Below are 13,388 nucleotides of genomic sequence, written 5' to 3'. Positions count from 1 at the left end.
GGGGGAGAAGCAAGCCGCGCCAAACATTTCCTTCATTATATCCTAACTACCGGGCTCCTGAGTCAGCGACGACGACTGAGGTCAAAGCGCCACGGCGGACAAAACCGTCGCCACATCGGACAAATCGGGGAGAAATCATGCCGTGGGACCTCGGGTGACCGGTATTGTATAGTTAGGGGACCCCATATCTCGTATTGCGGTTGGAGGACGTTTTCGTATCTCGGTGACAAGTTCAGGGACCTCCGGTACACTTTTTCCCCGGTGACAAGTTCAGGGACCTCCGGTAAAAATTAAGGAGGCCGTCATAGGCCGAAGCAGAAGACTAGCGGCCTCGAGGCCGAAATATCAAAGCAGGCCAACCGGCCCTGCAAAGTCTGAGCCCCCTGTACATTAACTCTCCCACGATCCGTCCCCGCAGCCCGCAGCGTAGGTCTCGTTTTTCTTGTCCTAATTCCCCAATCCATCTCAGGATCTCTACCGATCCATGGCGATGTCCTCCTCCTCCTTCCCCACCGCCACCGCCACCGCCACCGCCTCCTTCCCCAACTGGGTGATGCTGGAGCGATTTGTCTTCCGCAGAGACGACGACAAGTCATTCCCCGACGACACCAAGGCTACACTGAGGGCATCCGGTTCCGGATCCCACAAGACCCCCTTTACCATCGCCTTCCGTATCGCCGACCCTCCGGCGATCTCCCGCCTGTACGTGCAGTGGCCACAGGGCCCGAATCCGGAGGAGATGGTGGCATGCCACCTCGTGGCCACCCACCGCAACCTCGTTCTCGTATGCTTCTGCTACATCGTCGAGTGCCCTGTTCCGGCTTGCCCGCAGGACTACTTCATCTTCACCGCGTCCGGCGACGACCCAGTTTCCTCGCCGCTACTCAAAGCCCTCCCCCCATGTACCTACCAGCCAAAAGGGGGGGAACCCCTCCCATGTACCTACCAGCCAGAAGGCGGCTTCCCCCCATCTGATGTTGAGGGCGACGGCAACCTGCGGTATCCATTGGAGTTTCGATCCGTCGGCATCTTGTGCCAAGGCGAAGAGTTTGCCGTCGCCGAGCTGCAGGTCCTCAGAAACATCAATGCTAATGTCAAAGCCAGACTGTGCGTGCTCCGCTCGGCCATATCCTCCAAAGGTGAAGATGGAGATGGAGGCGGCCGGTGGGATATCATGGAGCTGCCAATCGTGTACGGCAGCGGCGAAGAGTACTGGGACATCTTCTACTGGACCACTGACACTGTGATCGCCTTCCAAAACTACCTCTGCTGGGTGGACTACGACCGAGGCATGCTCTTCTGCGACGTACTGCAGAAAAGGCCTGGAATCGCCTTCATCCGGTTTCCTCTGGACAGCTTCCCTAACGGTAGATCTCGCCGCCATTTCTCCCAGGTGTACCGTGGTGTGTCTGTCACACCGAGTGCGACGGCTCTGGCGCCCTCAAGTTTGCTGATGTCAACCGGCTCGATAGCAAGTTGTTAGGCTCCCTAGAACCAGGACGGGGCTATACCATCACCTGCCACACTTTGAGGACGTTAGGGCTGGATGTTGGGGCCATTGAGTGGAGCAAAGACTTTGCGATCACGTCCAAGGAGATTTGGTCCTTCAAGGGCCCTGAGCTCGTGCCTCATGAAGTTCTCCTGTTTCTTACCGTGAGCATGGAGATGCCGAATGTCATGCACTTCCTCACCTGCGACTATGAGCACGTGATCAGGAAGATGTCGGTTGTGACCATTGACCTAGCCAGCAAGACCGTGTTGTCAGTTATTCCATATGTTAATGGGCAGGAGGACCTTTCCGGTGAGGATGCCGACATGGTCAGGGCAAAGTCAAGCTATCCCCAGTCCTTCCTCCCCTCTGAGTTTTCCAAGTACTTCAATTCAATCTAACATGGTATACACATGCATCTTAATTACCTGCGTTACTACTTTCTACGGATTTCCGCCTGCTGCTGCATATTCATTTTCTTAGTTTGGTAGTAAGTCCACCTACCGGGTGCATCTGCAATTTAATTAAGCTAGTGCCTCGCTTTTGATGCTAGGTAGGGCGACGGTGGTCTAGAAATGCTGTTGGTTTTGATGGTAAAAGCGATTATGTCCTGTTGAAATGATGATTATTGAAATGATTACTCTAAGCAATTTAGGTTGTTTCTACATTGGTGGTGTCAGTGTTAGGACTAGGACGCCACTTTGATGCTCCACAAGAGAATTCCAGCCTTGTTTGGTGTCTTTGCATTGTCTACTGGAGTTAAGCATGTAGAATTGAAGTATGTCAGTTATTCTTATAGCATCAGTGCGTGGGCTAATTATAGTGGCTCTTACAAGCATACACATAGCTATATATGGTACTGCAGCCAAGCTCAATCCCTGATTCACATGCTACCCCCTTTCTTGCTAATGGATATTCAATATTCAAATTGGCTTCAATCTAAATGGAGAATAAATCAGAAGCCCTATAGACGGCACAATTCCTAGTTAAAAGTGATCACTACCATATCACTACCAGTACAAGTATTTGGAAATACTGAAGTGATCATTGGTTCACATGTTTTAATTATGTAGCTATTTCAATCTATGTATCCGCATAATTGATACATATTCATACTGCATCATAATCGTAATATCTGTTTCCTGTAGTGCTTGGTAAGCACCAACATTATCAAAATAACTCAAGATATGGGTGAATTGATTTTGTAGATTTGCATAGCGTATCCAACTCATGTTTTGTACAAATCCATTTTATCATTGATACCATAACCATCTGTGGTACTGCTCTGATCATTTCTAATTTGTATGAGAATCCGCAATATATTGCAGGAAGAGGAATAACCAGGAATGAGCATTTGTAGGAGCTAGCAGGAAGAGGAAGAACCAGGGATGAGTGTTCTGAATTAGTGGTTTACAAAGTGCTAAATGTTTACTTTCATGTATTTATTTCTTGCGTCGCTATGAACTTGAATGTCACACTTCAGAACTCCTTGTAGTGCAGTACCAACTAGAGGCATTTTGTGGATCCATTTACACCTAATATGAAAAATGGTTAAATCATCGAGCAACTGTGTTGCAAAATATATTTCTCCGTAGGTAAGCAGGGGACAAAGGATCGTTTGGCTGTTTCAAACATCGCTACTGCTCGCTGTTCAGCAGCATCAGCACGCTTTTAGGCAGCAGCTGCGTGCTTTTTTGCAAAAAAAATCATGTATGAAAGTTGTTTTAAAAAAAATCATATAATTCCATTTTACAAGTTTAAAATAATTATATATGATTCTGCTTCTTATTGATTTGAGCAAATATTATTCGAATGGGGGAGGAATGTCTACCTTAGATTCAGCTAGCCACTGCACGAAAGTGGTTTATATCCATTTTGTTTTGCAAATAGGGAGGTTGTGTGATTAGAGCTTGATCTCACATTTCTTTTGTTAGAGCAAAAGCACTACCTAATTTGTTTTGCAATTTTACCTTTGGAGATTAGCCTGGTTGGTTTTAGAGGATTAGCCATGGGGATTAGTCTCTCTTTTTGCCGGGATGACCGAAGGAGGTCACCCAATGTTATTAAGATAGAGGAGAAAGGATTAGTCTCTCTAGGTTTAGAGGATCAAATTGAGGGAATGATCCATGGGGCAACCACTACTCGATAGTGTATAAAATTTGTTCACTGATTTGTTTATTTTTGGGTAACTGTCAGAAAAAAGATTGTATTATTGTTGTTTGATTCCACACAGCATGTAGCGCGGCAAGAATACATAGTCCCTCTGCTTCTCCGTAGTCCTTGGCTCTCTTGATGATTTTTCATGCATATGTATGCTAGATCATACAGATAAAGCTAGTTCTGTATGTTTTGTTTACTTCTGAAGATGGCTTACTTTTGTTCAATTTTTAACATAATAATAAATAATCTTCAGTTTTGGTTGTTTAGCATAATAGCATTTCACTTGAATTCACTTCAGTTCAGTTTTGTTCAATGGAGATTAATAGCATTTAATTTTGTAAATTTACATGGATATATTTGTCTCTCCTACAAACACTACTTAACTAGTTTTGTCTTTGTATCTTTATATGATTATATATTTTTTTTATGATTTGCCTTCTTGCAATCTGCAATTGCTTGCACGGCTTGCATCTCATGGTTTGCAGAATATATACCCCACATTTCAGCTTCTCTAAATTTTATAGGTCCTGACATCTTCTCTGAATTTTTATCTTATATTTTTCCTTTTGTACTAATCATAATATAGAAACGAAGTTCTAAAGAATGGTCGTCAATTCTAATTTATGGCTTTTTAGGTAGTTGGTGAAGTGTACCTAGTTTTGTCAATTTTGTTAGCAATGAAGATACTAATAAGACAGTTTTGTTTGCTACCAATTGTACTTTGTTTTGTGTAAATGGACAGTACCTCCTACTGATTAACCTACTAATTATACTTAGTTTTGTGTAATTTGTTAGCAAGCCTACTAATAGTACCCTGTTTTATTAGAATGCATTGTTTGTAATTTTCTCCTTTCACTATTCTCTTTGTTTTGGTCACCAAATTTAATTGATGTAGTTATGCAACATTTTTGTGTTTTTTTTAAAGTTGCAACGAGAAGGTTGTGTGTCCCATTTGTAGTTTTGGTATTTTGCCCGATGGTTGCTTTGTAGGTTAGCTCGACGGTTGCTTGCTGGCCTAGTCATAGTCTAGCTGCAAACTTCTTGTCTTTTGAGTACTAAAAGCACACTTTTGTTCGTTTTGTGTGTAATATTTAGGAGCTGCATTATTTTATCCTTTTGTTTATTTTGCTTTGTTTTGTTTTGTAAGCTAAAAGTACTTAGTTTTGTCACCACACTGTTAGCTCATATATTCTAAAATGTTCACTAATATGTTCAACTTAATTAGTTTTGTAACCTCCTAAAATAGTTCTATTAGTTTTGTAACCTTCTAAAATATGAATTAGTTTTTGTCTGGCTGATCTTCCTTTGGTTAGGTACTACAAAGTCTTAATTCAGACATATTTCATCTATATTATTTGGTCAGGCTGGCATTTGAAGTTCTTATTTTAGTCTTATACTATAGTTTTTTTACATTTGTTAAAGATGATAATTTATTTGTTAGCACTGAGCATGTTTAGAAATCTGAAATATGAAAACATGCATGTTCTCATGAAAATAAATATTAGTTTTGTTTAAATTCCAATCCACATATTTTTTAAGCAATGTCAGAAATTACCATGCTTCACTTATTGACCTAGTGTATGTATAGTATTTGATGGATCATGTTGATTTGGATTTGCTATACTAACTTGTTCCTATTCCGGAAAAGATTTATATGTATCTTGTGTTCTAAAAATGCTATATGTGTCAGGTTGAAGGAAAATTCTAGCTACGGGGTGTCCTAATTTTGGTAGATGGTAACTAGTAATAGATAACAATTCTGTTTTATAGTGATAAGTAAATTTGACTAAATCGAGTCCAGAAAAGTGATATAATTTTCTGGAGAAGTCTTTCTTGGTGATTTGGGAAAGGGCCATTACCTATACTGATATGAAATCTGGAACTAGAAAGATCTGAACATCAATGTTCTAAAAATTTTTATCTGAATTTCTTGTGCAGAATATGAAGGAAGGTGGATCTGGAATAGATATTTACATGTCCTGTTCAGATTCCTGCAATCTGATAAACTCTTGATCTATTGTTTTCTGGATTTTTTTGGGTGTAGGGTATTAGGAAGGTGTTTGCTTTGTTACAGGGGTTGGTTGGATATTCAGAAAACCAAAATCTGAATACACTAGCACATTAGCCAGTGTTTTATTTTAGTTTATGTTATTCTGACCACAACACCAGCTGTAGCTTCAGTTTGTAGTAGAACACACTCTGATGCAAGTGGTAGGTGTACAACAGATAATTTGCCGTGAATGCTACTTAATTCAACCATTTTATTTTCCATACAGTGCTATACAAAGACACAAACATCCTTCAATTGGACGCAAATTTGTTTCAGCTTTGCTATTTTACGGTCACCTGCATCAGTCGATTTTGTTGGCAGTAGATTCTGCTTCAAGATCTGTGCGCGCAATCGGGCCTGGTAGAGGCACATTTGGTTACGGGCTGCTTCACCAGACCCGTTAACCCATGGGCCACGGATGCTCCCCTAGCATATACTCCCTCCGTTTCAAAATGTTTGACACCGTTGACTTTTTATTCATAAAATTTAAGTATATGGGCCATGGTCAAAATGTATGGGCCATGGTCAAAATGTTTGACCATTCATCTTATTCATAAAATTTAAGTAATTATTTATTCTTTTCATATAACTTGATTCATTATTAAATATACTTTTATGTACACATATAGTTTTACATATTTCATAATTTTTTTTAATAAGACGAACGGTCAAACATATGTTAAAAAGTCAACGGTGTCAAACATTTTGAAACGGAGGGAGTATTATTTTTCCCACCAACTGCCTCAGTAAATCAAGATGCTCCCCTCTCCACATTTGCTGCAGACTTCCTCCCCGTGAATCTGAGACGAACTCCGGCGACCGGCGGCGTCTACGAGCCAGCGTCACCAATTTCTCAGGTATATGAGCCGTCTCGATTATCGAAGATGCATGCGTGACTGCGTGAGGGAAACTCTGTGCCAGGGAGGCGAGCTTGGTGGCACATATCGAGTGGTAAATCGTCAGGTTACTGCTATGTTAGGAACACTAACGATTTTTCTCTTGTATTAACTGGGAACCAACGATACGCCTTGCAATCTCTCGATCCAACAGGATCAAGCTGCGCCGGCTACGCCTCCGCGTATTAGTTCATCACCGCCGTGTTTCTCGCTACTCTGTTATACGGAGTATATTATAGCAAGATCACGCAGTTTCTCTCTCTCTCTCTCTCTCGCTAGCAACATGCCAGCTGGAGCTAAGCTACTGGGCTTCACTTGGTCCATTGCTCGCCGACGAAACGTGAGTTGGGCCTTCTGGTTTTTGGGCCAAGGAATCCGGCACCCTCTTCTCAGCGCCACCATTCTTCTCTGCTTCATCAGCATCTCCTTCCATCATCTTGGCGTCGCGCTCCCGATCAGCTACCTCCGCTTCCTTGTGGATTTCTCCATCTTGTACACGGACGTCAGGCTTCTTGCTCTTGGAGTCCCTTGGCAGCATCGAGGTAGGCCTGACAAGCCCTCAATCTTGAAAACCGGCTTGCCCCCAAGCCTGTGCCTGTGGAAACCTGTAGTGTATATCCTGCATGTCCTCCCAGGTTGCGTCCTCCACTGCACCCCCTGACCAATGGGTTAGTAATTGAATAGTAGCAGAATTATGTTTTTTAGTCACTCTGTAATTAAGGAATTGCTGGGGAATCTGAAACCGAGTGAAGTCAGTCGGCAACTCAGTCTGAACCGGATGAGAAAAACCCTTGGCGCCCTTCAGTTGGGAAACATGAAATATAGGATGGATCCGAGCAGAAGCTGGTAATTGCAAGCCATAGGCCACAGTGCCAATTTTTGCAAGAACTTGAAAGGGGCCAAAATGTCGAAAGGATAACTTGTGATTAGCTCTGACGACCACTAATGACTGCACATATGGCTGTAACTTCTTTTCTTATCTGCCAAGTGTTTCATCTGCTGCTGGGCACGATTCAAGTGCTGCTGCAGAAGTTGTTGCATCAATTTCCTTTGCTGAAGCCATTGACTGACATATGGGATGGGACAATCATTCAAGCTGATGCCAAAATGACTCGGGCTGTAGCCATAGATTACTTCAAAGGGGGTTTTGCCCAAAGTAGAATGATAAGAACTGTTATATCAAAATTTTGCCAAATACAGCCAGGAGGACCATTTTGCAGGGGTGGCATGAACAGAACACTTTAAATAGATCTCAAGAAACTGGTTGACTCTCTCTATGTGGCCATCAGACTGGGGGTGATATGCTGTGCTCATATGCAATTTTGTGCCAAACCTGATGAAAAGTTGCTCCCAGAATTGGCTGGTGAAGATTTTATCTCGATCTGAAATTATTATCCTGGGTAACCCATGTAATTTGTAAACATGCTTCAAAAACTCCAGTGCAACACTGCTAGCAGTAAAAATATGTGATAATGGTATGAAGTGGGCATGTTTAGGGAACTAATCAACCACTACAAGGATGCAATTATAGTGACTGGACTTGGGCAACCCTTCAATGAAGTCTAAAGAGATGGTTTGCCAAGCACCTGTTGGAACTGGTAGTGGCTGCAAGAGGCCTGGATATTTAGCTCTGTCTGGCTTGGCTTGCAAACAGGTTTGGCAGGTCTGCAGCTTGGCCTGAATCATTTTCTTCATAGCAGTCCAAGCAAACATGCTTTTGGCTCTCCTATAAGTGACAGGAAATCCTGAATGTCCACCAATGGGGGTAGCATGCAATGCATCGATTAATTTCTCTTGCAATTCAGTATTGTCCCACCCAAATTCTCCCCTTGTATCTGAGAATGCCTTGTACTGAAGAGAAATGTTGCCTAGCTGTTGGTGTGATGGCTAGTTCTGCTATCAGCTTTGTTGCATAGGGATCTTGATCATAGCTGTGAACAATCTCTTGCATCCAAGAAGGTACACATTATGAGACAGTACACAGTTCTGCAGAATTGGCATGGTCCTTCCTGGACAAAGCATCTGCTGCAGAGTTAGTTACTCCCTTTCTGTAACATATATGATACTGCAGCCCCATCAGTTTAGTATAAGCTTTCTGTTGCCACTGAGTATGTAACCTCTGTTCAGTCAAATGTTTGAGACTGTGATGGTCAGTTAAAATGATAAACTCTCCATGCTGTAAATATTGTCTCCATTGTTCTACTGCCAACATAATAGCCATGTATTCTTTCTCATATGTCGACAGCCCTTGAGTCCTGGGTCCCAATGCCTTACTGAGAAAAGCTATAGGGTGTTTATCTTGTGAGAGGACAACCCCAATGCCTAACTCACTTGTATCAGTTTCCAGAATGAACTGTTTAGAGAAATCAGGCAGAGCTAGCACTGAAAAGCCTGATTGGTTTCTGCAATCCATTTATATGGGATGCCCTTCCTTAAAAGTTGAGTGAGAGGTTTACTGATCAGTCCAAAGGTTTCCTTAGTTTCTTGACAGTGGTAGGAATTGCCCAATTAGCCACATCTTGTATTTTTTGGAATCTGCGGATACTCCTTTTGGTCCAATTATGTGCCCCAAATAGGAAACCTCTTGCTGTGCAAAAGAGCATTTGCTCAGCTTAACATTCCAATTGTTGTCAGCCAGTAATTGCAGAATTCTCCTCAAATGTTCCAGGTGTGTTATCAGATCTGGACTTTAAATTAATATATCATCAAAGAAGACCACAGCAATTTTTCTTAGAACTGGAGCTAATGTTGCATTCATGGCACTCAGGAATGTTGCTGGGGCCCGTGTTGTCACACCCGGAGTTTCCCCTTTCCATAGTTTTAATCCATTAATAAATTATCAATAGAAAATGCTATGTTTAACCAGGAGAAAACCCTAATTAACAACGGGTCTAATAATCGGATTTGTCAGGGAGAATTTGTTTTTGAATTCTCTTTGCTTTAAACCATTAACAAGCCTATCAGCGGAATTTTCAGAGCAGAGTAAATAACCCTGTTAATTTAAAATGTTAGGATTTAAAGTAATAATTCTTTCCTGTCCCTCCTTTGGTCGCGAACCGTTCCTGGTTCACTCTCCGTCCACGGTTCGTTGTATCTGCTGACTCCTTTGTCGTTCCGGCTTCGTTTTGTTCCCGCAGGCCGAGTCCTTGTCGCATTCCTTTTCTGGCTGCCGTTTCCTTTCCTTTCTTTAAATGGCACCGCCTTTCCCTAGTTTTTCTTTTCTTTTCCGAACCCCCCCTCTTGCCGTGCGCGCCGCCCCCCTCCCCTTCTGCGTGCGCCCCTCCCCTCCCCTCCTTTGCCGTGTACCGCCACCAGCCCTACCCTAATCCAGTACCACCTCCACCTACTTAATACTTGGCACCCCTCCTTGGTTTTCCTTTTCCCCGTCAAAACTCAGCCACCACCTCTCGTCTCCCCAGGATGCCGCCAAACCCTAACCCTAGCCGCTAGCGCCGCCTTCCCGCCATCGCCCGTCGCCGCCGTCGTCGTCGTCGCGTTGCCGGTGAGCCCTCCTTTTCCCCGCCGGTATGGTTGTCATCATAACCATCCTATCTCCTCCGTTTACCCATCTAATCTCGATCGTCGTCGTTGTTCCAGCGTCGCCGGTTCGCCGCGCCGCCGTCTCTCCCCGCCGGTTGTCGTTGTCTCCCGGTGAGGACTCCTTCCTGTCCCTTGGTTATGGTTGGTTTGTCGCCGCGCCGCTGCCGCTGCTACCGCGCTGCCGTCGCAGCTGTGCTGCGGTGCTAGCTCAGCCGAGACGCTGCCACCACTTGGTAGCCGCTTTGCCAAGCCGTAGGTTGTGCGCCGCCACCTTGCCGAGTCACAACCGTCCACCTAAGTCGTTACGGGCTTACCGATCGTCGTACCTAGCCACAGCCGCAAGCCATGTCCTGTCAGCCGGGTTTACCGGCTGTGCCGTTTTCGCTAGCTAGCTGCTAACCGTTCGTTCGTACGAAGTATAACCTAAAACCTCGTTCGTTTGGTCGTACCGAGTCGTTCGAAACCCTGCAATCGTTCTGAGCCGCTGGTTCTGTTTGCCGGTTCGGTTGACCGTTTGAGTGGTCCCGTGCCATGGTAGGTTGACTCGTTGAGTCGTTGACCCGTGAGGCTTGCTTACCGGAGTTCATTTTCCATTGATCTATTTCGCCTTCGGGCATTAATGTTTAATAATTGACTAAGGATTTTTGGTTAATAGTAATTACACAACTCATATTCTAAAATTCATATGTAATTCATCCGAGCTCCGTTTTAACCCATTCAAGTTGTTGTGAATTCGTTGTAATGTCTAGAATTCATTAAAATTGGTTTCTTTTGCTGTTTCAGTAGACTTATTGCATGTATTGTTGTGTTCTTTGTTTGTCGTATAGAATCTGGTAGTTCCGATGCTCCCGTTTATTACGAAGTGGTCGCTGAGGTTCCTACAGCTCAAGAGCAAGGCAAGTCATACATACAGCATTGATCATATTGAACCTATTTTACAAATCCCTGCTTTTCTATTAAAATTGCATTATTTTATAATGTCATGTGGGATGGATGCCTATCGTACTCAACCTATTGTTACCTTGTGCTATTGATAACTTGGGACATAAGTGATTAGTTGATTGGTTTAGGAATGCTTAGCCATGCTTAGATTAATTAGCTCACAATGGGATTCACTATAACTTAGTCCTTAATTTTATGATGATAATGTACTGCCATGGTGTGGATTTAATTAAATTAAAATATGCTATAATGGTGGGTTGTGGGTGCATGGTTTTGCAAATCGTTCCCGTGACAATTAAGTACCAGTTCTCGGGAACTATTGGAAGATATAAACGTACTTACCACATGCCATCATGGGCTCCAGGCTGAATCTAGAGTATAGCTTAACCTAGTCAACATACCATGGCAAGGGTAGAAGAGATGGTGCAGGACGGACCGAGCTTCGGTCTCTGCTGCTTCCGGATTTACCTAGGCACGAGAAGGGGCTGCCTGCTGCCTATTGAGGAGTAGGGGCAAAACCTGAGGTGGGTATTCTTGGTTAGGGAGGGTTATGCGAAGGGTTCTATCAGTCTCTTTTCGGTATGTTGTGGTGGCATGTCGGCGCATGGTAACGTGTTGTGAGGCTGTGTCTTGTGGGTAAAGTTGTACACCTCTGATCAGAATAAAAATATTCGAATAGCCGTGCCCGCGGTTATTGGGCGGTCAACCAGCTCGCCGTGATTAATCTCATTCTTAATAGTATGATTTTATGAACTGGTGTAGTTCAGGTGGTTTGGTTGGGCCTGTTGCAACGTTGTTTAGCGTTGGGCAGTGATGCTTAATATTGCTTAGTAATATTTATTGTTTTACTACATTCAAATTATGATTTATAAATGTTGTTTTATGCAAATATCCTATTGCCAATCCTTTGTTATTACCTTGCATCATACCTTCCCATTGGTATGACTTGTTGAGTACGGTGCCCCAGAGACATAGAATTATTCGGATGATGATTATTTCGAGGATTAGGCTTGATCCGGATGTTGAGGATGCCTGTGGATTTGGAAGAAGCTATGTTTTTCTCGAGAAGATCTTCGTTCAGAGTTTCAATTATTAATTTTATTCCGCTACGTTTGTAAGACTTATTTATTATTTTTGTAAGGCGTGGATCTGTGTATCGATGTGTCGTTTGTGTACTCTGGCTAGTCCTTGACAGAGATTTTAATACACATTCCGCTTGAAATTCGAGTTAGCGAATTTCTGGGCGTGACACCTGTTAGTCCAAAGGACATCACCTTGTACTCATAATGCCCAGAATGTGTTTGGAAAGCTGTTTTGTGTTCTTCCCCTTTAGCCATCCTAATTTCGTGATAACCAGCTCTTAAGTCCAATTTGGAGAACCAATGTGAACCAGATAACTCATCCAACAACTATTCAATTATGGGAACTGGATATTTATTTTTAACAGTGATTGAATTCAGCTGCCTGTAGTCAATGCACTGTCTCCAGGTCCCATCTTTTTTCTTATCTAGCAATGCAGGAGAAGAGAAAGGGCTTTGGCTATGTTGAATTACCCCAATGTTCAACATTTCAGTCACCTATTTTTCAATTTCATTCTTGTCAGGCCTACCTTGATGGCCCAATTGAGTTCCTTCTCACCTTGTACCGCACGTGGAAAGTTGTTTACCAGCTGCTCGACCTTAGAACTCAGAATCCCGAGTGCCGAATTCAGATCCTCCACCTACTAATCGACTTGGGGAAGACGCCCCTCCACCGCTGACTTGAGCTCGACAAGATCAGCTCGCGTGCGACCCTCCGACGCTTCCCTCTTTTTCTCATTCTCTGCGATCGTCTTTAGGAGCGAGTCAAATTTCCCCTCCAAATCCATTCCGCCCATTTACTAAGAACTGGATCTCGCTCTCACACCCCTCAAATCCTGCTCCGAACTCAGCTAACCGATTGAGGCAAGTTTCCTTTTCACGGAATTCCTCTTCAACGAAGTGGATTCCAATCCCCGATTTGGAATTTCACAGTCGAGCCAAGAGTTTGGTAGGAATTGAGGCGTGATCTTGTATTAACTGGAAACCAACTATACGCCTAACAATCTCTCTCTCTCTCTCTCGCTCGCCAGCAACATGCCAACTGGAGCTAAGCTACTAGGCTTCACTTGGTGTTGATGTGAAAACACGGCGGCCTGGGAGATCTACTTAACTCCAGTGCAGGTCCAAGGCTAGCCTCGAGTGTGTCAAGGACGCGCCAATTGATTTGATCCTGCAATCAGTGAGAAAGACAAAAGCAGAATTAGTCGGCCAATAGCGTATCGTTGGTGGTC

General features: G+C 43.6%; 1 protein-coding gene across 1 annotated transcript; it reads left to right on the top strand.

Annotated features, from left to right (window-relative positions):
* Positions 1 to 421: 421 nt before the first annotated feature.
* On the top strand, positions 422 to 3,048 carry LOC4333447 (uncharacterized). The gene is made up of 2 exons (XM_015773603.2): positions 422 to 1,894; positions 2,818 to 3,048. Exon 1 carries the CDS (start codon positions 485 to 487, stop codon positions 1,481 to 1,483), a length of 999 nt encoding a protein of 332 aa, XP_015629089.1. The 5' UTR covers positions 422 to 484; the 3' UTR covers positions 1,484 to 1,894; positions 2,818 to 3,048.
* The last annotated feature ends 10,340 nt before the right edge of the window (positions 3,049 to 13,388 follow it).

The sequence above is a fragment of the Oryza sativa genome, chromosome 3 (assembly GCF_034140825.1).
Source record: "Oryza sativa Japonica Group chromosome 3, ASM3414082v1".
In the NCBI taxonomy this organism is placed as follows: domain Eukaryota; kingdom Viridiplantae; phylum Streptophyta; class Magnoliopsida; order Poales; family Poaceae; genus Oryza; species Oryza sativa.
The sequence above is the reverse complement of the archived record's forward strand: the minus strand, read 5'-3'. Positions and strand labels throughout refer to the sequence as shown.